This window comes from Alexandromys fortis, unplaced genomic scaffold, assembly GCF_014885135.2.
Source record: "Alexandromys fortis isolate MF-2015 unplaced genomic scaffold, M_Fortis_MF-2015_v1.1 scaffold_161, whole genome shotgun sequence".
Lineage (NCBI taxonomy): Eukaryota > Metazoa > Chordata > Mammalia > Rodentia > Cricetidae > Alexandromys > Alexandromys fortis.
In genome coordinates this window covers 680,279-706,231 of record NW_026068073.1, presented here as the reverse complement: position 1 = coordinate 706,231, position 25,953 = coordinate 680,279, and the positions used below count along the sequence as shown (strand labels likewise).

The following is a 25,953-nucleotide window of genomic DNA, read 5'->3' as shown; positions in this document are numbered from 1 at the left end:
AAAAAAAAAAAAAAAAAAAAAAAAAAGAGGGCTGGAGAGATGGCTCAGTGGTTAAGAGCATTGTCTGCTCTTCCAAAGGTCCTGAGTTCAATTCCCAGCAACCATATGGTGGCTCACAACCATCTGTAATGAGGTCCGGCGCCATCTTCTGGCCGCAGGCATATAGACAGAACATTGTATAAATAAATAAATATTTAAAAAAAAAAAAAGAAAAGAAAAGAAAAACTAAAATAAAATGCCAGCCATGGAAGTGCAAGCCAGAAACTGAAGAGGCAGAGAAAGGAGGATCACTGTGAGTTCAGGGTCAGCCTGGACTAAGAGCTAGTTCCACACTGGTCAAGTGTACACAGGGAAAAAAAAAATCTTTTAGGGCCTGATAGTATACCTTTATCTCTGCACTCGAGAGGGAGAGAATCTGAGTCAGAGCCTAGCCAGGGCTATAAGTGAGTTCCCAGACAGCCAGAGCTACATAATGAGACCCAGCCTCAAAGAGAAAAAACAAAATAATTTTCCCTTACTTTATATGAGAGGTTTTCCTTCTTATATATATGTATGTGTGTCTGTCTGTGTATGCATGCGTGCATTCATATATATGTACACACACACATACTACGTCTGTATATGGTACACGTGGAGACCAGACGATGGCTTCTGAACTTGTAGAGTTAGAGAGGGCTGTGAACCCCATGTTCTGGGAGATGAATCTGGGAGAGAGGCAAGTGCTTTCTCAAGCCCTGAGCCATCTTTCTAGTCCCTTGGTTGTTTTGGTGTGTGGGTCTGTCTGTCTGTTTAGGGACAGCCCTTCACATTATACCCCACACTGTCCTGGAACTAACCTTGCTATTTGGGCAATCCTCCTGCTGTGCCCAGAGAAGCTGTGACCCCAGCCTACTGCCTGCCTTCATGGAGCTTTCTCTTTTTACTTCTTTGAAGGTTTGCTTGTGTCTCCTTTGTTTTGTTTGTCTTTTGACAGGGACCCATTTTGTATTCCAGAATTGCCTGGAGCTGGCTATGCAGTCCGGGGTGAACTCTATCTACATTTGTAGTCCAGGCTGCCCAGGAACTCTCAGCAGCCCTACCCCAGCGTTCCTGCATAGAGGCTACAGTGTGACCGCGATGCATCTTGCATGGAGAACACTGTCAAGCAGACTCTCTTGCCTTCATAGGCAGGCATCTGTATTTTCCACTGCTCCAAAATCATGTGCAATTTGAAATTCTGATTGGCTGTGCCCTGGTGGGGTGCGGCTCTGTTTAAGTCCCAGATCCAGAGACCAAATTCCAACCTCCCTTCCTCTCCCTACCTGGTGTGTGTCTCTGTGTGTCTAAGTGTGTTTGTGTGTATGTGTGTGTGGTGTGTATGTGTATGAGTGTGTTTAGTGTGTGGTGTGTGTGTTTGGTGTGTGGTGTGTGGTGTTTCCGGGGATGGATCCCAGGGCCTCACACACACTGGGCAATGCTCTCTGGGAACTACACTCTGAGCTCTGATCTGCAGAATAAGGAGTCCTCAGAATGCATTATACCTCCCTCCTAAAGGGTTATCAGTCTCATCTGAGGGAGAAATTTCAAACTGCCGCTTAACTCTGTCCTTGCCAGAACCTAGTTCTCTGGGACCCCCCCCCCCCACTTCCAGGACCAGTGCTGACCATGGATGCACAGTCTGTGAGTCCTGACTTCTGGCTCAGCCCTTCCCAGGCACCCACTAGCAAGTATCCCAATTTTCCAAAGTTTCAGGAGTTGGATACCCCATTTTTCAAAAGACCCAGGACAGCTCTCTAGGAGGTGCCTGGAGCTCAGAACCCGAAGCAACAACAAACTTGTACTGGGGTTCAAGTCTCTGCTCCAAACATTGAGGAGTCCCAGCAACAGTTTAGGGGAGCCAGGAGTTGGGAGCCCAATCCCTCCCCTTAGTTGTGGGGACAGCTGAGCCAGGGGTCAGGCTGCAGTGGGGAGGCCAGAAGAGGCGGAGACAGCCAGGATTGGGAGGGGAGGCAGCAGCGTGGGCGGCTGCCAGAGACAGGGAAAGCCCAGCAGAGAGGAAAGAGAAACTGGGAGAGGGAGGAAGAGAGAAAGTGAGGAAGAGCACTTGAAAGAGAAGAAAGGAAACAGATGTGTCTGGCTAGGGAGAAAGAGAGACTGAGCGCAGAGAGAGGGACTAGAGGAGGGAGATAAGACAGGAGGGGTGGGGAGTTTCACAGGAGCAGTAAGGTGAGGAGAGGGAAGGTGACATAGGTAGACAAGGGGAGGGGGGAGAGAGAGAGAAAGAGGGAGAGAAGGAGAGAGAGACAGAGAGAGAGACACACACAGAGAGAAGCAGACATCAGGTGTGGAGAGACAGCCCTGAAGAGGCAGTGTGTGAGCAGGCAGATCCTGTGGGACACCAGAGCTGGGTAAGTCCCTGGCTGGGCTGGGAGGGACTTGCCTGGATGCTCATTCCTAGTGTCTTCGGACTTGTCTTGGGTAGTTGACAAAGATATTTTGGGGGTTCATGAGAGAAAACAGGGACAGGTAGCCCAGGGCACTCTGAAGGAGGCAGGGAGTAGAATCCCTGCGCATAGAGGGGGTCACATTCCTAGCCAGAGTTCAGTGGGCAGAAATAAAGGAGCCCCTATTCTTAAGGCCTGACTGCAGACATCTGCCCCCTCCCCACAGCTGCCAGGGCCGCCCACCTCTCTTGGCACTGCTCTTGGTATGTGATCCCTGGCCATGACCTCCCCAGTCCCCCAGTCCCCAAACAACAGTTTCTTTCTCCCGCAGCATTCTCTGGCCTCCAAGCCCTGACCCCAACTCTGTCCTCAGCCCCTGTCAGTGGAGAGACACAGCCCCTTTCTCTTTCTCTCAGAGCTCTCGATGGAGCAGGACCAGGACCGACCGCGGAGCAGCCTGAGCCTGGCCAGCAGCGCTTCCACTGCATCTTCTCTGAGCAGCCCGAGCACCAAGGTTCTTAGCGTTCGGGGATAGGGAGGAGGGAGCGAAGGGTGACCCTGACCCATTTCCTAGCTGTGGTTCTGTGCCACCACTGGGCTCCAGTTGTCAAGGACAAGGTTCCTTAGTGATTGGGTCTGCCAGACTGGCCCCTAGTTGAGCATCAGCTGCAGTTGGAACTTGGAGACATTCCCAGCTCTGTCCCCACCCTCTCAGCCTTCCACAAACCTAGACTGAAAGGAGGTGGCTGCTCCTGACTGGCTTAGGGGACTTCCTCTCCAGTCTACAACAGGGGAACCCACCCACTAACAACCAGGCATGGTGGTTCACAACTGTAATTCAGTATAGGGGAGATGACGGCAGAGATATAGATTGGCCTGGGTGAGACACTGCCTCACGCGAAAAATCCCAAACCAGAGCCAGATGTAGTGTGGCACACGCCTTTAATTCCAGCACTGGGGAGCAAAGGCAGGTGGATCTTGGTGAGTTTGAGGCCAGCCTGGTTTATGTAGTGAGTTCTAGAACAGCCAGAGCTACATAGTGAGACTCTTTCTTGAAAAACAACAACAAAACAAAACACGAAAGAAGAAGCCAGGTATGGTGGCACACACCTCAAATTTCAACATTCAAGAAGTAGAGGCAGGAGGATCAGAAATTCAAGGTCATCCTTGGCTACCTAGTGATTTGAGGATAGCCTGGGCTACATAAATATCACCTAGGACAAAGTTCACCTTACTCCCTTAAATTCAGAACCCAGAGATTTGATTCCAGTCTTGGTCATCCGACTCCCAAGGAGGAGTCCAAGGCAGCTTGGACATGGGGGTCTGTGAAGTCTGTGTGTCGACAGGTGCCCCTCTGAGAGAAAGGAAGGGTGAGAAGCCCCATCTCTACCTTGAACTCGCTTGCTGAGGAAGTCTCTGCCCAGCATCAAAGACCACCTTCTCTCCTTTCACTTCCCAGGACTTCTGTGGGGAACTCCCAGCCCATACGCCCTGTGGGGATTGTAGAGGGTTTTTTATTTTTTGGCATTTCTGGCTATGGCAGGTAAGAGTGTGTTCTTGCCAGGGGCATCTCTACAGGGTCTCATGGAGCCCAGACTGCTTGACTTCCTAGGTAGTCAAAAAATGACCTGAACTTGTTACTGTTGCTGTTGTTGAGAGACAGGGTTTCTCTGCGTAGCCCTAGCTGTTCTGGAGCTCCCTCTGTAGACCAGGCTGGTCTCAAACTCAGAAATCAGCCTGCCTTTGCCTCCTGAGTCCTAGGTTTAAAGGAATGGCCACCACCCACCCACCTTGAACTTCTGATTCTGCTGCTGTCTCCACTGGGATGGAATTGCAAGTGTGAACAACTCTAGGACTTGTGCTTCATGTACAAAGAGGAAGCACCGTGTAAACAGAGCTAACTCAATCCCTTGTCATTGGTTTTGTTTGCTTGTTTTGAGACTTGTTCTCAAACAGCACAGACTGTCCTGGAACTCCCTTGAATCCTGATCCTCCATCATCCACATCCCAAGGGCTGGCTAGGTAGGCAGTGCTACTGTGCTCAGCCTCCTGGCCTGACCTTTAAGAGAGAGAGGTCACTGCACAGCCAGTCCCAGGAGAGAAAGGCAGGGTTTTTCTGTGTAACACTCTTGGATGTCCTGGAACTCTCTCTGTAGACCAGGTTGGCCTCAAACTCACAGAGATCCTCTGCCTCTGTATCCCAAGTGCTGGGATTAAAAAAGGTGTGTGCCACCACGGGCTGGCTATTCACTTCTGTTCTCACAACTAGAAGCCTACCCGTGCGGTACACAGGGTCCATGCCTTTGGAAAAAGGAACAATGCACTTCGGCGAGACCCCAACCTGCCCGTGCACATACGTGGCTGGCTGCACAAGCAGGTAAGGATGGCGGGAAAGCTGTGTCCCTAGGTGCTGAGACTTGCTGTCGAATTTCCTTCCTTATTCCCGACATGATGGATATGGCATGCCTCTGCCGCCTGACCCTCAACCTCTTACTCTTTCCTCTGAACCTTAGCCATTTCTTCTCTGTCTGTGTTTGGACTATTTCCTGTTCCTGGCCCCAGGACACAGGTTATGTGCACGGGAGAGGAACAGGTATCTGAGCATCTAAGATCAAGGTGGAGCGCAGAGCATGGTGGCACACGCATTTGATCCCAGAACTCCTGAGGCAGAGGTGCACAGATCTCTGTGGGCAAGCCTGGTCTACATTCCAGGGCAGCCAGGACAACATAGAAAAAGTGACCAAGCCTAGAACCAAATGTGCTATCACTCGGTCAGGCACCCAGTTTTCACTTATCCATCGTACCAACACATACCTATTGGTCACCCCAGTCCCTTTAGGCTCTCCTTCTCCCCCTCCCTCCTTCCTTCCCTCCTCCCTCCCTCCCTCCCTCCCTCCCTCCCTCCCTCCTTCCTTCCCTCCCTTCCTCTCTCTCTTTGCCTGCCTCTCTCTGGGTCTCTGCCCCCATCTCTCTTTCCTCAGGTCTCTCTGGACCTTTGTCCCTCTGTCTCTGTCTTTCCCTCCACCTAGTCTCTGTCCCTCTGTCCCCCGGGGCAACTTTCTCTTCTCTGCTCTCTGCTGAGGCCCTTTCTTATCTCTCTCCCTAGGACAGCTCAGGCCTCCGGCTGTGGAAACGCCGTTGGTTCGTCCTCTCAGGACACTGCCTCTTCTACTACAAGGGTCAGTGTCCCGGCTGGCCCTTTCCCACCAGTTCCTCTCCCAGGCTTCCAGTTGCCCTGACACCTTCCTGACTTCTGACCCCAACTGCCCTCTGCAGACAGCAGAGAGGAGAGTGTCCTGGGCAGTGTACTCTTACCCAGCTACAGCGTCAGACCGGATGGGCCAGGAGCCCCACGGGGCCGGCGATTCACCTTCACAGTGAGTATGTTTGTGGGTTCTTGTTAGGTGGTAGGTGGGAACTTGAGGTGACCACGCCTTGGGGTTTCCATGCTTGGAGAGGTCTTACGGCACTTCCTCTGAGTTCTGGTTCCAAACCTCTGTCCCTTGCAGGCAGAGCACCCGGGCATGAGGACCTATGTCCTTGCAGCTGACACACTGGAGGACCTAAGAGGCTGGCTGCGAGCTCTGGGGAGGGCCTCTCGCGCAGAAGGGGAGGACTGGTGAGTGAGCTATGTACATTCCCCATCAAGCTCCTCCCTTTGTAGGGCAGTCATTTAAATATGCAATTAGTAGCTGTCACATAAGTGGACCCTACCATCAAAGACCCCCTCCCCCCAAGGAACTTTCTGCAATAGCAAAAAGGTTTTCTCTTTTAAGATCTGCCTACCTTCTTGTCCACTGACTTCTAACTGACCCTCTAGTCAAGGTATTCTGGAGCCTGTCCTGGAACTTACTCTGTAGACCAGGCTGGCCTCAAACTCACAGAGATCCACCTGCCTCTGCCTCCACCACCGCTGGCCCTTGTCACATTTTTAAAAAGACTTGTTTCTTTTTATTTCATGTATATGAGTGTTTACTAGCATGAACCACATATGTGCATGGTACCCTCAGTGGCCAGAAGAGGGTGTCAGATCCCCTGGAACTGGAATTACAGTTGTGAACTGTCTTGAGGGTGCTAAATTGAGGCCAGGTCTTCTGGAAGAGCAAAAAGTGCTCTTAACCTGAGTTGTCTCTCCAGCTACAAGGCCAGGCCACATTTTAAAATGTAAAAAGCCGGGCAGTGGTGGCACATGCCTTTAATCCCAGCACTTGAGAGGCAGCAGTAAGTGGGTCTCAAAGAGTCTGAGGCCAGCCTGGTCTACAAAGTGAGTTCCAAGGCAGCCAGGTTGGTTACACAGAGAAACTCTGTCTTGACAAACAAAACAAAACAAAACAAAACAAAACAAAAGCTTGTAAAATTTACTTATTACTTTTTATGTAGACCAGGTTGTTCTGAAAACTCTCTATGTAGACCAGGTTTGCCTTTGCCCCGGGATTAAAAGCAGGCCTGTACAACCACACGGGTTTTGTTTTTGAACAAGGTCTCGAATAGTCCAGACTAGCTGTGTAGTTGATCACCTTGAACTTCTGATCACACCACGGCCACCTTGCAAGTGCTGGAGTTCCAGATTCCTCACTCGGCGCTGTGGGGACTTGTCCTCGGGGATTCTTGTATACCAACAACTAGGCAGGCACTACTGACTGAGCCACACCCCAGCCTTGTGTGAGTTTTTGTTTGGTTGTATGTCTGTGTGGGTGCTAGTGGAGGCTAGAGGTGTTGCATCCCTCTGGAACTAGTTACAGGTGATCACGAAGAGCTGAACTCGGGTCTCTGAAGGAGGAGAAAGCACTCTTAACTGCTAGGCTACCTCTCCAGCTCCTGCTATTTACTGGGAGGTGAAGCCAGGATTTCATACTTTAAGCAAGCTGTCTAGCATCGAGTGACCTCTCCAGCCCTAAAAGTGTGTGTGTCTGTGTGGAGGCCAGAGCAGGACAGTATTTTTCTTTAAGATGTATTTATTTATTATGGCTACAGTATTCTGTATGAATGTTTGTATGCACGCCAGAAGAGGGCACCAGATCTCATTGCAGATGGTTGTGAGCCACCATGTGGTTGCTGGGAATTGAACGCAAAACCTCTGGAAGAGCTGCTAGTGCTCTTAACCTCTGAGCCATCTCTCCAGCCAGGTATACTTTTCTGTTACTGCCTATCTTATTGCCTTGGAAACAGGGTCTCACTGAGCTGGAAGCTTGCCTTAGTTAGGCTGGGTAGCCCATAAGCTCTCAGGGTCTAACCGTCTCAGCTCCTCAGTTTCCGTGGGTATTGGCATGCAGAGCCATGCCTAGCTGTTTGTTGTTTGTTTAGTTTTGGATTTTGAGACCAGGTCTCCCTGTATAAGTCTGGTTGGCCTGGAACCACCTGCCTCTTCCTCCTCCCCAGGGCTGATTTATTATTATTATTTTTTTCCGGGCAATGGTTCCATTTTTACCCACCCACGATGGCCAAATGTTTAAAAAAAAAAAAAAAAAAAAAAGAACAACCCAGGTCAAGACAATATCACCTCAACCCCCATTTCCCCCCTCAAATGTCGACTGTCTCAGGGACTTTCCCAGCTTGCCCAGTTCCTAGCCTCAGGACCCTGGGTCCTGTGCCAGTAGACCCAGTGACCTTTTAGGAGCAAGAGTGATGTCGTTCTCTGTGCCCATTTGCTAGTGGACTACCTAGGTCACCTGCACGTCCCCAGCCGGGAGAAGGTCCCGGGGGTCCCGGGGGGCCTCCAGAGGGGAGCAGAAGGGAAGAGGGGCGCATCTCGGAATCACCAGAGGTAGCAAGGCTCTCCAGAGGTCGTGGCAGCCATGGAACGTACAGGTCTAGCCCCACAGCTGAACTGCAGCCTCGCACGGGGAGTAGGACCAGGAGCCCAGAGTAAGTAGGAACACTTTGGGGACTTAGGGCGGAGCCCTGTTGTTATCAGGGCGTGGCATAAGGGAAGTGGGCGTTAAAGAAGTAGTTTAATCAGTAAGGAATGGTTGGTGGTCTAAGGAAGGAGCTAGCAGGTTGGAGGCGTGGCTTAAGGGACCTTGGTGGTGGCTTGACCCTTAGCAAAGTGGACGCAGATGTTCCCAAAGGGAACTCACCTACAATCTGTCCAGCAGAGAGGGGCAGTGCAACCCGGGAAGCCAGACATCCTTATTGGGTACTGAGGTGGATGGAAGCAGAGGCTCAGACTACCTCAGTTCCCCGATTCTTTCCTCTCCATAGGCTGTTCTCATCCCTCTCCCGCCCGCCTTCTCCTCTGAGCCTTCCCCGTCCTCGTTCTGCTCCCGCACGGCGACCCCCTCTCTCAGCAGGAGAGATAGCATTTCCTGCCCGACCTCACACTCCCTTGAGTCGCATCGATGTCCGACCTCCTCTGGATTGGGGGCCCCAAAGACAGACCCTTTCTCGACCACCCACTCCACGCCGTGGACCCTCCTCCGAAGCTGGCGGAGGGCGGCCACCCAGGAGTCCCCAACCCTGGGGACAAGAGCCTAGAACACAGGTGCGCGGACAGAGCGGACTACATTTCTCATAAGGCTTCAGAGCTCTCTTTCCAGGCCAGTGATCGAATCACTCTGGCATTATGGGGATTATAGTTCACAATGCAACTGGTTTTCCCAGCCCTCCAAATCAAAGGCAAATGGGTTTCATGCCCCATCAGGCCTCAGGATTATTTTTGTGACATTGCTCCTATGTATTGTGGGTATTGTAGTTCATAATACTCTACGTCAAATGGAGGCATAGTTTGGTTTCCAGTTATTGTTTCAAGATAGTGCCAGCTACTTGATAATTTCTCTAAGAGTCATGGATTTATAGCCTAGAATATCTGCAGCTAACTTCCTACAGCCTCTAACGGTTTTGCCAGGCTTGTCCATTGAGTAATAACTTGTGTGTGGGGCCACTAGAGTTGAGGGTGTGTGTGTGTGTGTGTGTGTGTGTGTGCGCGCGCGCGTGCGCGCGCGCGCTCTGAACCCACAGTCTGGCCATTCTAGGTAAGCACTCTACCACTGATCTACTCCCTAGTCCTCTTTTTTTTTTTTTTTTTTTTTTGGTTCCCACACCGCCTAGTCCTCTTTTTAACTTATTTTGAGACGTGGTCTCCCTAAGTTGCCCAGGCTGGCCTTGAACTCACTCTGTAACTTAGGCCTCCAGAGTACCTGAGTTAATGGCCTATGACATGAGGACTAATTTTTTTATTGATATTTATTGAGCTCTACATTTTTCTCTGCTTCCCTCCCTGCCTCTTCCCTACCCCCTTCAGTCCTCCCCCAAGGTCCCCATGCTCTCAATTTACTCAGGAGATCTTGTCTTTTAATTAATTTATTTATTATGTATACAATATTCTGTCTGTGTGTATATCTGTAGTCCAGAAGAGGGCACCAGACCTCATTACAGATGGTTGTGAGCCACCATGTGGTTGCCAGGAATTGAACTCAGGACCTTTGGAAGAGCAGGCAATGCTCTTAACCACTGAGCCATCTCTCCAGCCCGAGATCTTGTCTTTTTCTACTTTCTACTTCCCATGTAGATTAGATCTATGTAAGTCTCTCTTAGTGTCCGCATTGTGGTCTAAGTTCTCTGGGATTGTGGTTTGTAGGCTGGCTTTCTTTGCTTTATGTTTAAAAATCAGCTATGAGTAAGTACATGTGATAATTGTCTTTCTGTGTCTGGGTTACCTCACTCAAAATAAAAATAGCTCCGTCCATTTTCCTGCAAAATTCAAGCTTTCATTATTTTTTTTCTGCTGTGTAGTACTCCATTGTGTAAATGTACCACATTTTCCTTATCCATTCTTCAGTAGAGGGGCATTTAGGTTGTTTCCAGGTTCTAGCGATGACAAACAAAGCTTCTGTGAACATAGTTGAGTACATGTCCTTGTGGCACAATTGAGCTTCTTTTGGATATATACACAAAAGTGGAATTATTGGGTCTTGAGGAAGGTTGTTTCCTAATTTTCTGAGAAATTGCCACACTGACATCCAAAGGGGCTGTACTAGCTTGCATTCCCACCAGCAATGCAGAAGTGTTCCCTTTTCCCCACAACCTCTCCAGCATAAGTTGTCATCAGTGTTTTTGATCTTGGTCATTCTTACAGGTGTAAGATGGAATCTCAGAGTTGTTTTGATTTGCATTTCTCTGATGACTAAGGATGTTGAACATTTCCTTTAGTGTCTTTCAGCCATTGTAGATTCCTCTGTTGAGAGTTCTCTGTTTAGGTCTGTACTCCATTTTTTCTATTGGATTATATGAACTTTTGATGTCCAATTTCTTGAGTTCTTTGTATATTTTGGAGATCAGCCCTCTCTCTGATGTGGGGTTAGTGAAGATCTTTTCCCATTCTGTAGGCTGTCATTTTGTCTTGTTGACCGTGTCATTTGCCTTACAGAAGCTTTTCAGTTTCAGGAGGTCCCATTTATTAATTGTTTCTCTCAGTGTCTGTGCTGCTGGGGTTCTATTTAGGAAGTGGTCTCCAGTGTCAATGCGTTCAAGTGTATTTCCCATTTTCTCTTCTGTAAGGTTCAGTGTGGCTGGCTTTATGTTGATGCCTTTGATCCATTTGGACTTGATTTTTGTGCATGGTGATAGATATGGGTCTATTTTCATGTTTCTACATATTGATATCCAATTATGCCAGCACCACTTGTTAAATATGCTTTCTTTTTTCCATTTGATTTTTTTTTGCTTCTTTATCAAATATCAGGTGTTCAAAGATGTGTGGATTGATATCCGGGTCTTCTATTCGGTTATATTGGTCGTCCTGTCTGTTCTTATGCCAGTACCAGGCTGTTTTCTGTACTGTATCTCTGTAGTAGAGTTTGAAGTCAGGGATTGTGATGCCTCCAGAAGTTCTTTTATTGCCCAGGATTGTTTTGGCTATCCTGGGTTGTTTGCTTTTCCAAATGAAGTTGAGTACAGTTCTTTTGAGGTCTTTGAAGAATTTTGCTGGGTGCCTCTAGGCCTAATAAGACCTTTCTAAGCATTTTTATTTCAGTCTACCCAGGCCTCCTCTGATTCTTCCACCTATCTGCAGCTGCCTCCGCGACCCCCTGGGACCCGGGCCTCCATGATTTTGCTGGTAGGTTTCCTGCAGCACCAGGAATCCACTAGAGTCCTCTCTTGCTTGACCACCCCACTCCCCAGGGTGGTTGTCTCTTGGCCAAGGAGCCTTGAAAGGAACATCCAGGTTCCCTGTGTAAGTTCTCTTATTTCCCCGTGGCTGATGAAATAAGGCACTGAATGAAATAATGAGGACATGGCCACGCCTGGGTGTGGTTGAGGAGGTTTATTATATACAGGAGGGAGAGAACAGCCTGAGGCATCAGGAAAAGTCTGGACTAAACGGGGAAGGAGAGAAAGGGGTGGGGAAGCAGAGCAAAGAGAGGAGCAGAGGACCCAGAGACCAAGAAGCTGTGTACTCAAATGGCTGAGGTTATTTAGGAATCAGAGAAGCTGGGGGAAGGGAAGGGAAGGGAGGGGGAGGGGAGAGGAGGGGAGGGAAGGGACTGGAGAGGTTCAGCATAGGGCACGATGCTTAGGAGCCAGAACTGGCTATGCTGGTGGCCAGTGTCCTCTTTGGTTGGCCTTTGTCTCTGGTTTCTTTGAGACTTAACAAGTATCACTTGGAGTTCTTTCCACAGTGTTCTTGCTATGGTTTTTTTTTCTTTTCTTTTGTTTGCTTTTTTTTCTTTTTTTTAATATTTATTTATTTATTTATTATGTATACAATATTCTGTCTGTGTGTATGCCTGCTCGTCCAGAAGAGGGCACCAGACCTCATTACAGATGGTTGTGAGCCACCATGTGGTTGCTGGGAATTGAACTCAGGACCTTTGGAAGAGCAGGCAATGCTCTTAACCTCTGAGCCATCTCTCCAGCCCCAATCTATAACCTCTTAAACATGTGTTCTTATTATGTGTGTGTGTGTGCACCAGTGTCTCCACCAGGGATGCCTGTGAGTTTGAGGTCAGCCTGCCTGGTGGACAGAGTGAGTTCCAGGACAGCTGGGGTTACATAGACTGTCTCAAAAAAAAAATGTATAGGAGAGCTTGCTCGATGATTTAAGAGCACTTTTGCTGTCCTGGAGAACCTGGGTTCAATTCCCAGCACCCACATGTTGGCTCATAGCCATCTGTAACTCCAGTTCCAGGGAATCTGACACCCTCTCTGGCCTCCGTGTACATGATACACACACAAACATACAGGCAAAACACTCATGCCTGTAAATACATCTAAAAGAAGACATTGTATCTACTTCATATGATCCTTGTGAAGATCATGTTAAAACACAGATGTGAATAGATTTTATCTGTAGGCTGCTAGGCTGCATGACTTAGGATCAGTTCATGTTCATGGGGATCACTGAAGCATGTGGCCTGGGCTTCTCAGTAGTTCAGGCAAAGTCATGGAGTTGAAGTCCTTTTGGAGTGAGATTACCCAGAGGAAGCCTCCCTCCTCCGCTGGGGCAGTATCTGGTGGTTTGAAGGACTAACCTTGTATCTCCCCCTTTTTTTGGGGACTCTAGGAACGAGAGCAGGTTTGGGACACCTACAGTGGCCTGGAGCAGGACCTGAGCACCTTAAGGGAGACCCTCGAATACCTTCTGCACCTCGGGTCTCCCCAGGTACACCCCCACCCTTTCCTCCCTGCCCACAGCACCTGAGCCACAGGCTCTCAGTACTTCAAGTACCACCTGGGAACTGTGGCCATGCCAGCCCTGTCCGGGGGCCGAGTCCCATCCCCTGGATTGGTGACTTTCTTCTTGATGTGACCCAATATTCAACAAGAAGCAATTAGGGAAATGTGTTACAATAGGTTTTATTTGGTTTGTGGGGTGAGTATATGGGGTTCTTCACTGTGGGGAAGGTAAGACAGAGCTCATGGTGGCAGGAATAGGGCCTGGGACTTCTCCGATCTTGCTGGATCAAGTTGCAAGAGTCAGGGCTGCAGAGATGGCCCAGCTCAAGAGCACCTGCTGCTCTTGGAGAGGACCGTGGTCCAGTTCCCAGCACCCACACAGTGGCTGTCCACACACACCACACTCACACGCGCATCCTCACATACAGAAACACATCTACTCCTATTTTTTTTTAAAGATTTATTTATTTATTATGTATACAACATTCTGCCTCCATGTAAGCCCACATTCCAGGAGAGGGCACCAGATCTCATTATAGATGACTGTGAGCCACCATGTGGTTGCTGGGAATTGAACTCAGGACCTCTGGAAGAGCAGCCAGTGCTCTTAACCGCTGAGCCATCTCTCCAGCCCTCCTATTTTTTTTTTTTTTTTTTTTTTGATTTTTCGAGACAGGGTTTCTCTGTGGCTTTGGAGCCTGTCCTGGAACTAGCTCTGTAGACCAGGCTGGTCTCGAACTCACAGAGATCCGTCTGCCTCTGCCTCCCGAGTGCTGGGATTAAAGGCATGCGCCACCAACGCCTGGCTCTACTCCTATTTATAATCATCAAAATAAACATGAAAAACAGCAGAGTCAGGAAATGCTGGCTAGAGTGGCTCTAGCTCAGTCACTCTTCTCTTTAAACAAGTCTTGAATGCTTTGCTTCTGTTTTTAGATTTTAAGATTTATTATTTTTTATTTAAGTGTGTATGTATATATATGTGTGTGTGTATATATATATATGTATATGTATATATGTGTGTGTGTGTGTGTCCTTGGAGGCCAGGAGAGGGTGTTGGAGTCCCTGGAACTGGAGTTAGAATCAGTTATGTGGGTGCTGAGAACCAAACTTAAGTCCTCTGGAAGAGCAGCAGATGCTCTTAACCCCCCCCCCCCCCCACCACCACCAAGACAAGGTCTCTCTGTTACATTCACATAGCAGTGGATGTCCTAGAACTAGCTGTGTAGATCAGGCTGTCCTTCAACTCCTAGAGATCCGCCTTCCTTTGGTTTTCTCTTCTGTCTCTTTGACTCATTCTGGGGACGCTGTGACTTAGGTCCGTGTGGTCTTCCTCTCTCAGCTAACCATCTCTGGAAATATTCTTAGACGCAGCCTAGCCATCAGACAGTGTCCCAGCCTCCTCGAGTTCCTCCCTTTCTAAGTCCCTTACTGTCCTAAAGACCTAGGTTCCGAAAGCTGCTTCTGGCTGGTTCTAAATGGCTCCTCTCACGTGGAGCCCTGCTTGCGCCTTTAAATGCCACAGCTAAGCCTGGCTCCCCCCACTTCAAAAGTTGATGTCTAGGGCCCATCTCCAGCCAGTTACTGTTAAGTTTATCCTGGGGTTTCTGTGCGTTGGCGCTCTCTCTCCTCTCCCAGCTTTTCTCTCTTCTTTCCCCTTACATTTTGTGTGTAAGTGTGTGCAGGTGCGTGTGCCTGTGTATTTTGTGTGTAAGTGTGTGCAGGTGCGTGTGCCTGTGTATTTTGTGTGTAAGTGTGTGCAGGTGTGGGTGCCTGTGGAAGCCAGGGAACAACATCCTCGGGCACCGCGCACCTTGTTCCTCGGACCGGGTCTCTAGGCTAGTGAGCCCCAGAGTTCTGCCCATCTCTGCCTCCCCAGTGCCGAGAGGACAAGCTTGTGCCTGTACGTCTGACTTTATCTGAGTTTCTGGTATTGAATTGGGGTCCTTAAGCCTACACAGCAAGCCCCTTGCAGGCAGAACCGGCAGAACCATTTCTCTAGCTCTCTGTTTTTGCTATTGTTTGTTGGTGGTGGGACGGAGGGGCGTGGTATAAGCCAGGGTTTCTCTGTGTGGCTCTGGCTGTCCTGGAACTGGCTCTATAGACCAGGCTGGCCTAGAACTCACAGAGATCTGCCTGCCCTCTTCCTTCATAGTTAGTGCTAGGATAAAAGGCATGTGCCACCATGCCTGACTTTTCTCTGCTGTTTTTTGAGACAAGGCCTGGTGTTGTAGCCTTGGCTGGCCTTGAACTAATTTGGCTAGAAAATATGGTGATCCTCCTGCCTCTGTCCCTCAATTGTTCATCTCATCCAACCTGCTTTATGCCTGCTGTAAATAGCCTATCGTGTGCACCTGTATGCCTGGCTGCTCACTTGTTTCTACAGAACTCCAAATTTTGTTTTGTTGGGGTGCACCCCTGTAATTCAAGCAATCAGGAGACTGAGGCAAGATGACTCAAAATTCCACCACCACCTGGCCATAATTTATTTTTAAGTAAAAAAAAATAAGTATTATGAACAGGACATATCAAAATAAAAAATAATTAATTAAAAGTTTGCTGGACCTGCTATAGCAGGACATTGGCTCAAGTCGGACAGTGGTGGCACACTCCTTTAACCCCAGGACTCGGGAGGCAGAGGCCAGCCTGCCACAGAGCGAGTTTCAGGACAGCTAGGTCTGTTACATAGAGAAACCCTGGCTCGAAAAAAACAAAAATAAATAAGTAAACAGATAACAGGACACTGTTTCAAAAGCAAAACCAACAAGAGCGATGGGCTTTAAAATGAAATGAGTTAGACCTAGCGAAGGGTAGGCCGGACCTCACTGAAAGCCACAGACACCTCCAGTTATCTCTAAAGCTGTATAAAACGGGCTGGACAGAGGGCTGTTCTTCCAGGGAACTTGGGATTCAATTCCCAGCGCCCACATGGCAGCTCACACCTATCTGCAATTACAGTTCCAGGGGATCTGACACCCTCACACAGACATGCAGGCCAAACACCAGTGTGTGTGTGTGTGTGGGGGGGGGGAGACAGGGAAAAGACCTGGGCACATTGTGTCTCAACAGCTGTATAAAGCAGAGGTGTGCCAGGTCACAGACAGGAGAGGCAGCAGTGTGAGATGTGGGCTCTTCAAACTGGTGTCCCCAGTGGCAGCACGCAGATCTTGTATACGTTTGAGAGCATACGGCGGCAGACATGGCTCAGTAGTTCCAAGCACTAACTGCTCCCTGAGAGGACTGGAGCTCAGATTCCACACCCACATGGGTTTGCTCACAAACTCCTGCAGCTCCACCCCCAAGGGATCTGATGTCCTTCACACATTAGCATGCACACAGGGAGACACATCCACACACATGAATAAAAATAAATAAATTTTAAAAAAGTTTTGGGCTAGTAAGATGGCTTAGTAGGTAAAGGCATTTGCCAAGACTGATGGCCGAAGTTCAATCTCAGGGACCCACACATTGGAAGAAAAAAAGAATTCTCACAAGCCTTTTAACCTACACAGGCACAGGGACCATGCATGGCACATGGAGTTTGTAAGGCTGGAAACCGTCACAGCTGACGTTAGAGCCTTCTGGGTGGGCCCACCTGCTGGTGCCACCCTTGTATGTTTTCCTCTTGAACAAACCCTTTCCTTCCAGGACCGAGCAGCTGCCCAGCAGCAGCTATGGATGGTGGAGGACACGCTGGCAGGTCTAGGTGGCCCCCAGAAACAGCCCCCACATACTGAGCCCAAGTCTCCATCCCCTGCACCCCAAAGAGAGGAGTCATCAGAGCGGGAGGTGAGATTTCCAGCTCCTCCCCAGGTTCCTGTCTTGCCTGTCCTAACCCAGTGAGCCCCCACCCACCTTTTTCCCTTTCCCTTGATCACCCACCCAGTCCCACGACTGTGGAGGGGGGGAGGGAGGGCATGGAATCCCTGGGACTGGTTAGAATGGTTGGCAGCCATCATGTAAATGCCGGGACTTGAACCTGGGTCCTGTGCGAGAGCAAGTGCTCTAACCACTGGGCCACCTTTTCAATTGTGTCCTCTTCAATTTGCTCCCAGGACCTGGCCCCAGGCAATGGTACCATCCCCTTTCAGGCTGGGTCTTCCCTTAGCAATGAGACAGTCCCTACAGACACGCCCACAGCCCAAGCTGATGGAGGGATCCCCTCAGGGCACCTTGTGTGCACTTTTGTGTGTGTTGTATACCCACATCACAACGATGTGAGGTCAGGGACAGTTCGTGAGAATCAGTTCTCGCCTTCCACTGTGTAGACCTTGGGGATGAGACTTAAATCGTCAGACATGGTGGCCAGCACCCTATCTGCTGAGAGAATGCACCAGCCCCTTATTTAGTGTATATATTGCTATTTTTCTTTGGGGGGATGTTTTTGTTTTTGAGACAGGGTTTCTCTGTGTAGCCCTGGCTGTCCTGGAACTTGACCAGGCTGGCCTTGAACTCACAGAGATCCACCTGCCTCTGCCTCCAGACTGATGAGATTGAAAGCTATACTACTGCCCAGTAATATATTGTTATTTATTATTCTGTTTGGTGCACTGTGTTGTGTGAGTTGGTCAAAGAAAGAGATCAGTCCAAGGGGGCTGTGTGGCAGCAGGAAGGCCCAGCTTCCTGTGACCTGAACTGAACAGCCACACAACGGCACATTTATTGATTGTTACACAAAGTTGTGTTTTGGATAAACAAGTTCCTCATTCCAAGTCCCTATTCTAGTTCATATATTTCTCTAGAGGAAAGCATCACACCCTGGCTACTTCAGTTCCTTTGTGACCACCTGCAGTTCCCAGTAATCCAAGAGCTTCAGGTGCACTGAAAGCATTTGTGGCCAAGGTCATGCAAAGTCCGCAATGTCCCCTTCAGAAAAAACAAACCCTCGCTGCTTTCCATGGTGATTCTTCACGATCAAAGCACTCTCAGGAAGCCACCCTCTATCAGGTCTTCCCTGCCGCAGGGCTGCTAGGTTCCTCCCACACTGCTCTGTCCGACTCCTGACTTTTCTATCCACCCCAGCCACTTTAGGGCATCCGCACCAAAGACGACATCAAGTGGGCTTTGGTGACCCGCCGAGTTTTTAGGGTACTTACAGGAGCGTGCATGTGTAACTTAGACTCAAAGGCAGTTGCTCCCCTGGGAAGCCCCCCATCCCGCCCAAACACCACCATATCAGCCAGGTCAACGCCATAGCATGGCGCCCTGTGCATTCCTGGGAAACCTCACACATGTGTCCGTGTTCACAGCAACTCTTCACATGTCAAAAGGGGCGCTACTTTTGATGTTGAGCAGCTTGTTCGAAGTCACACAGCCAGTAAGTGGCAGAGATGGGGTTTGAAGTCAGTGTATCTACCTCTGGGTTTGTCACCTTAATCTTTTCCGTGATGTGCCCCAACTGGCAAATACTTGAAAATCTGTGGTAGTAGTAATAATAAGAATGAAAGACAATAATTGACCCCCCACTTTTTCCTTCCAGAGCCTTCCGGAGTCACTGGAGCTTAGCCCCCTTCAGTCCCCTGAGGTGGACTGGGGTCGACCCCCAGGAGGTGACAGAGCCCTCCTCAGCCCTCACTCAGGTGAGCACCCTGGTAGGGTGGGAATCTCTCTGTGATCTTGTTCTGACTAAGTCCCCTTCTGCTTTAAGGTGTTGAGTCTCCCAGGGTCTCCCGAGCATCCAGTCCTGAAGGTCGTCAACCTTCATCCCTGAACACTAAGGTAGACACCTTAAATCTGCCTCATGTCTGTGCTGGATCACTTCTGACCTCCCAGCACTAGGAGAGGCCAGGTAGAAGACCATAACCAGAGCAGACAGGATTAGTATCTCAAATATTATTAGCTGTGTGATTTGGGGTAGTTACTAAGCGCCTCTGAGCCTCTGCACTTGTCATCTTTGGACCGGCACTAATAGCCTCACTTAGCACAATGGCGTGAGATTTAAAATAAACAGGGCGTGGCTCAGTGGTAGAGCCCTGCCTAGAATCCCCCAGTGAGGGGCTAGGGGCGTGGTTCAGAGCAAAGCAGAGGAAGCCACAGAGAAGGAAGCCTTGGGTTCATTCTGCCGCACTTCTCCGGCTAAAAGGGCCAGCATTTTCCACTTAGTATCAAGTTATTGGGAGAAGCTGACATGCCCAGGAGCATGATGCTTCCTTGTCGTAAGGCACAGCAGGTGATGGAAGGAGGTCGAAGATGTGGTAGGAGTCAGGCTGCACAGGGAATGGGAAGCCTTTGTTCTTAGCTGCAGGTCAGGGAGAGGGCGCAGCAGCCTCTGGTGTCCAGGGGTCCCCTAAGCTCTAATGGTCTGTGAAGTGCCTGACTATTGGTGGGGAGTTCCTGGGACAAAAAGAATGAGGAAACTGAAGGTTAGAGTCTTGGTCTGTCTCTCTGCAGGTCCCCGTGGCGCGGCCTCGCATGAGTGCGCAGGAGCAGCTGGAGCGCATGCGCAGAAACCAAGCCTATGGGCTTCCTTTTCCTCGTCCGGCCTCCCCGAGACTGCTGACCCTGGGGAGGGCACTGTCACCAGCTGGACGCCAGCTTGATTTGGAGCAGAGGGTGAGGAGAGTAGGACCTTGGATTGGAGAGCATCTGCTTCTTTTTTTTTTTTTTTTTTTTTTTTTTTTTTTTTTTGAGACAGGGTGTCTTGTATCCCAGGCAAGCTTTGAATATGCTAGCTGGCCTTGAACTCAGGCCTTCTGCCTCCACCACTCCTGTGCAGTAGGTGATTTCAAGCTCGTGTCACCACGTGCTTGCTATTTAAGCAATACTGGGGGTAGTGCCTGGAAGGCAAGCATTCTACTGGTCAGCCATTCTCAGCTCTCTGCTGCTTTTCCCATTTCCTTGTTGCTAACTAACTCCTCCTGCCCTGTACTTGTGGAGGTGTTGTGGGAGAGTCTTTTCTGGGGAGAAGCTGCGTACACAGGTTCACTCAGTCCAGAACAGGAACTCTACAGACCACAGTAGACTGCACCAAGCTCCAGTTTGGTGAGCCAATGAGGTTTTACGGGGTTACTAACAGGAGTATGTGTCAGGGGTTACCTGCCGTAGCAGGGGTAGCCTAAAAATAGCCGCATTGCCGAAAAGCCTTCTCCCATGAGTGACAGCTGACGAAAGCTGCAATGGGGGCCCTGGCTGCAGAATCTGCAGGCAGCTCAGCAGTTCTGAGTGAACTCTTTGTAGCTTGACTCGCCAGTCTCCTCTTCCGGCTGTGTTTGCTGCTTCCCTAGTACAGTCGTGAAGTTTGTTCATCTCCTCCATCTCAGGGTTCTCCACTCCACTGAGAGGAAACGGGTATCTCTCTCCAGTTTCCGTGCTGGACTCGGGCTCTCCTAGTTGCCGTGTGACATGAGAGAGGCTATGCCTTCCTGTAGCTCTCTCTTCCATGCTCCCTGTGGCACATGCTATGCCAAACGAAGTCACATGACCTAAGGGAGAGAGGGGTGGGGAGAGAGAGACAGAGGGTGGATACCTTTCCTAACCACACACCCTCTCCAGCTAGGCCCACCTTCCTAATAGCACAGTTAGTTGTGAACTGCTGAGGTCAAGGTGAGGAGAGAGGGCAGCCTGGTCCTGAAGGAAGCTGACTTACAATGTAGTCAATGAAGATTCTAGTGAGAGAGCCTCACGGCCATGGTTGGCTGTGAGCTGGGAAGGGGAGCACTGAACACTATGGAGCCCTAACTTTATGGGAAGAGAGAGATGGCTCTTCCAGAGGACCCAGGTGGCAGCTCACAGCTGTCTGTAATCCAGCTCACAGTGTATGTCCTAGTCATAAATGCAGAAAAAACACCAATACACATAAAATAATAAAAAAATAAATGCAAATTAAAGAGCTAGAAAGAGAGAGGCACCCCAGAGGCATGGCGGGAGGATGGGAGGCCAGAGGAGCCTCTGCAGAGAGAAGCCTGTCACTGCACGTCCCCGAGCAGGTCCTGAGGAATCTCAGACTCTTTCTCCAACAAAGCATAGGTCTGACTTTTAGGAAGTTCTGGATCATGTGATTTGGTTCGGCATAGAGCATGTGACAGGCAGCATGGAGGATCAGGTGCCGCAGATATAAGCTGTCCAGTCACAGCAATGACCCTTGATTGATGACCTGATGCGGGCTGTGGAGTCAGGCCTGAAAGCAGGAGCCTCTTTCCTGTCACTCTTCTGGGGATGATTCATTGGTCAGATGAGCATTCTCCTTGCCCAATCACATCTCAACAGCACACAGGCTTGGGATCAAGCCTGACACGTGAGCCTCTGGGGATATTTAGATATGAATCAGAGGAGCTTTTGTAGGGAAGGATTAGACCTGCTGCGGGTGTGGGCAGGGCTTCGTAACCCTGATCTTCTCCAAGAGGACAGGTGAATTCAAATAGCCTGTCTCTGAGCCCCCCACCTAATATCACCATAAAAAGTGGCCCCAGTGAAGCTGATGCACGGCTCGCACCCCAACACTGAGGACAGGAGGCAGGAGGATCAAGGTCATCTTCATCTACGTAATGAGTTGGAGGGCACTCTGAGCTACAAAAGAACCTAGCCGAAAAGTATGGGGGGACCTAGGGAGATGGCTCAGTGAGAAAAGTGTGGAGGTACCTGGGGAGATGGCGTTGGAGCTTCAGAGGCCACGTATAGAGCCTGGGCTAGCAGTGGATGTCTGTAATCCCCATGGCATGGAGGTGGGAGGTGGGATGCTTAGCTCCCTGGAATCCCATGGATCAGCTAGTACAGGGAGTCTCTCTGTCCTGCCAGCCAGCGCCCAAATCACGGCACAGAGATTCATTAATAATTATGAAAGCTCGGCCGGTAGCTTTTATTTCTGTCTACCTCTTGTAACTTACATCAAGCCATTATTCTTCTTCTGTATGGGGCCCTGGCTTTACCTCTCATCCTGCTTGGCTTGCTTCCTCTGCATCCTGCTGGCCACTCCCTTCTTCCCAGAGTCCTCTCTGTCCTGAAAATCCTGCCAAGCTAGTGGCTGGTCAGCTGTTCTATCAAACCAATCAAAGTGACACATATTCACAGTGTACAAAAGTATTATTCCACATTTCCCCCTTTTGTCTAAATAAGAAGGAGAGGTTTTAACTCCAGCAAAACTTATACAATCAGAACAGTTACCAGGTAGGAGGTACACTGCAGTGTCTGGCCCCTTAGTGTTTGGCATTTGGAGAAAACACTTCATTACCGTTCTATCCGACGAGCCCAACACACTGTACTAGTATCTTCTGTCCTAACTAAGGAAAACTGCAAGCATAGCTACCTTGTCTCCCACTCCATCAGGAGTGTGCAATATTACCTTAGTAAACAGGAAGTGCGGACATCTCTCTGCAACACTGGGGCATCCAGTCTTCAGCCTACAGGCCTACAATATCTGGCAGACCTTTCTTCTTTTTTTTCTTTCTTTCTTTTTTTTTTTTTTCAAGACAGGGTTTCTCTGTAGCTTTGGAGCCTGTCCTGGAACTCACTGTGTAGCCCTGGCTGTCCTGGAACGCACTGTGTAGACCAGGCTGGCCTCGAACTCACAGAGATCCGCCTCTTATACAATGTAACATATTTTTGACTTACATTTGGAAGTTAAGACATTTAAAAAAAATATAGGTTGGTTTAATTCAGAAGTTTTTATGAAAATCCAGGGTCTCTCAGCAGCTGTTGTTCATGCATCAACAACCAGACAGTGAAGGAGAACACAATAACACACAGGTCCAGGAGCCTGGGGAATACACAACACAATAGCACGCAGGACCCAGGCGCCTGGGGAATACACAACACAGTAACACACAGGACCCAGGCGCCTGGGGAATACACAACACAGTAACACAACACACAGGATCCAGGCCCCTGCTGTTCCGCGTCTCTGCATGGCTTATTCTTTTCTTTACTACTTTACTTCCTTTAAAGACTTTATTATTTTTGGGCCAGGCGGTGGTGGCTCGTGCCTTTAATCCCAGCACTCAGGAGGCAGAGGTGGGTGGATCTCCATGAGTTCAAGGCCAGCCTGGTCTACAAAAGCTAGTTACAGAACAGGCTCCAAGGCTACAGAGAAACCCTGTCTCGAAACACAAAACAAAGCAAAAAAGACTTTATTATTTTTAAACTATTTTTGACTGTCTATATCCCTTTTCTTTTTTTCTTAAGCCTACACGGTTGTTAAACACACGGTAACCTTTTGGAGGCTGTTCTGTCTGAACCTGCTTTACTGCATATCTGTAACCTTTCCTATCTACAGAGCAAAACCTTAAACTGCCAAGCAGCTTAGCTCACTGCAAGCTGGCAGCTCAAGCCCTCAGGCTGTGACCAGGAGACCTCTCTGTACTGCATGAGAGACTGTGGAACTCGCAAGCCACGTTTGACCACATTTTTGTGTGTTTGGAACCTTTTGTAAAGCTTTCTCAGGTCTTATATGGAATTAGGTGCCTGGATGTCGGGTGCCGTTTGTAGTCAGGCCTTTCTCTGGTCCCCATCTCACAAACAGTGATGTGGAGACCGTTATTAATGGCGAACACTGACAGCCTTGGCTTCTTTTTGATTAGCTCTTATACTTTAATTACCCGTTGCTATGCATCTGTGTGGTGCCACACAGCTCATGGCGTCTACCTCTCATCCTGTTTGTCTTGCTTCCTCTGAGTCCCTCTGACAACTCCTTTCTTCCCAGCATCCTCTCTGCCCCCCAGATCCTACCGAGCTGTTGGCTGTTCAACTTTTTATTAAACCAATCGGAGACACATATTCAAAGTGTACAAAAAGATTATTCCACAAGTTAGTCTGGCAACTTGCTGAGGTTCTAGGCCAATGAGAGATCTTGTCTCAAACCAAGGTGGAGGATCAGAGAAGGGACACCCAAGGTCATCTTCTGGCCTTCCTAAGCATCCACAGGTAGATCCAGAGGGAGGGAGGGCTGAGGAGAGGAGGCAGAGAAAACAGGGCTTCAATGGCAAGAATTCTACCTTTTCTTCCTTTCCTTCCTTCCTTTCCTCCCCTTTCCTTTTTGCTCCCCTCTTTTCTCCCCCACCACACTCTCCTTTTATTTCCATTTGGACACAATCTCATGAGTACTCTGACCAGGCTGGTCTTGAACTTCTAACCATTCTCCAAGGCAAGATTCTAACCACCCAATTCCTTCCAGCCTGTTGTAGGAGCTGCACAATGGCTCAGGAGTTCTGGATCCTGGAGTAGGTATGGAACCCAGCGGTGAGTGGAGATGAGGGGTGGTCTGGATGCAGACAGGGCAGCAATGGCATTAGCACAGTCCCCTGTGCCCCAAACACAGCTCCAGAGATCCTGAGTTCCTATGGCATCTACAACAAAGCCAGGAAGGCCCTCATACCCGGTCAGGAACTGCAGAGCTCCAAAGGCCTGCTTCATCCAGTAATGGCGACCTTACTGCTAGTCTGCCTGCAATGCTAGGGCCTGGCTTCATAGTCCGCTGGACACTGGCTAAGAAACAGCTCCCATCAGGCCTTTGGGGCTTATTTGACTTGACACTGTGGCTTATTTTCTGTAGCTCCAGGCCCTCCACAACCTGCATGCCAACACCCAGAGGCCACCGGGAGCGGGTCCTCAGTCTCTCTCAGGCCCTAGCTACAGAGGCTTCCCAGTGGCGCAGGCTGATGACTGGTGAGGTACCCAGGATCTGCACCCCTGGGTCAAGGGCGGGGCCTGGAAATGTGGAGCTTGGAGGTTCTAAGTTAACACTTCTTCTCCATTTAGGCTCTCCAGGGGTAAATTCGGACTCCAGGGGAGACTGTCTCCCACCAGGCTCACAACCTCCCAGTGAAGAAGTGCACCAGGTCACCTCGTCCCCAGCATCTCCCAAGGCTAACTCTGCCCCAGGGAGCAGGCGAGGCCTGGCCCAGTGGGAACCCAGCTGGGACCCTGGGAACACCCCGGCTGCGCCACTGCAGGATCAGGGGGCATGGCCCCTGAGAGTCACTCTGCTGCAGTCCAGCTTTTGACTTTCTCTTTGCACACCGCTCCTGTGTGACACAAGCAGGGTGCACAGCCTTGAGGTGTAAGATCAGTCAGGACCACGGGGAGAAGTGTGTTCCAAACAGGTGTTCTAGGAGGGCTGGAGCTACAGTGGTCAGACTGATTATCCCCACACTGTCCAAGCTATTAGTCAATAAACATCTTTATTCTCTCTAAGGCTGTGCCATTGTGATCAGGGCCTTAGGTTCACAGGTATAGAGGAAACTGCCTGACACCGTTTTGAAGGCAGGAGCCGGTATGCTGTATTTTTAAAAACAAATTTCCATTTACTGTGAGAGTTGAATTGCTCTCTGTTTCTTGGAACCTGACCTTCCCCAACCCATGACGTTGATTTGGTGTTGAGAATACCCTGGCCCTCTTTGACCCCTTGGAGGGTAACCATACGATGTTTCTTTAAGATTTTTTAAATTCCTTTTTAGCCCATTGTCTGCACTCTGTCAAACTACTCATGCTTTTACCCTTCAAAGGGGCCCACGTGGATTCTCTACTGTTCTCTTTAACCCAATTTAGGAGGCAGTCGCTGGCCAGCTGTTCCGGGCACCCCAACCCCAATAAAAATCAAGTTTGCTTCAAATTTTGCTTAAATTGTGGTAGTTATCTTATTCTTGCCATTTGGAATTGACATTTTTTGGAGGCCCCTGATGTGGGATTCTCTGTATGCTACGAATATGTTTTGTTTCCATTGGTTAGTAAAGAAGCTACTTTGGTCTAGAACCGGGCAGAACAGAGCCAGGCAGGAAAACTACACTGAGTGCAGGGAGAAAGAAGGCGGAGTCAGGCAGGTGCCACGTAGCCACCCAAGAAACAAGATGTGAGGTAACAAACCACGAGCCTTGTGGTAAAATATAAAATAATAGAAATGGGTTAATTTAAGATGTAAGAGCTAGCTAGGAATACACCAAAATTTCTGTGTGATTATTCGGGTCTGGATGGCTGGGAAGTGAAGGCA

General features: G+C 49.4%; 1 protein-coding gene across 1 annotated transcript; it reads left to right on the top strand.

The window, feature by feature from the left end:
• The first annotated feature begins 1,817 nt into the window (after nt 1–1,817).
• Nucleotides 1,818–25,578, top strand: Plekha4 (pleckstrin homology domain containing A4). The gene is made up of 17 exons (XM_050121304.1): nt 1,818–2,387; nt 2,840–2,937; nt 4,693–4,800; nt 5,530–5,602; nt 5,700–5,800; nt 5,933–6,042; nt 8,076–8,288; nt 8,625–8,904; nt 11,395–11,478; nt 12,925–13,023; nt 16,686–16,826; nt 18,517–18,616; nt 18,685–18,755; nt 19,428–19,589; nt 24,142–24,191; nt 24,520–24,632; nt 24,726–25,578. The coding sequence occupies exons 2-17, from the start codon at nt 2,848–2,850 to the stop codon at nt 24,968–24,970; spliced, it is 2,040 nt and encodes a 679-aa protein (XP_049977261.1). The 5' UTR covers nt 1,818–2,387; nt 2,840–2,847; the 3' UTR covers nt 24,971–25,578.
• The last annotated feature ends 375 nt before the right edge of the window (nt 25,579–25,953 follow it).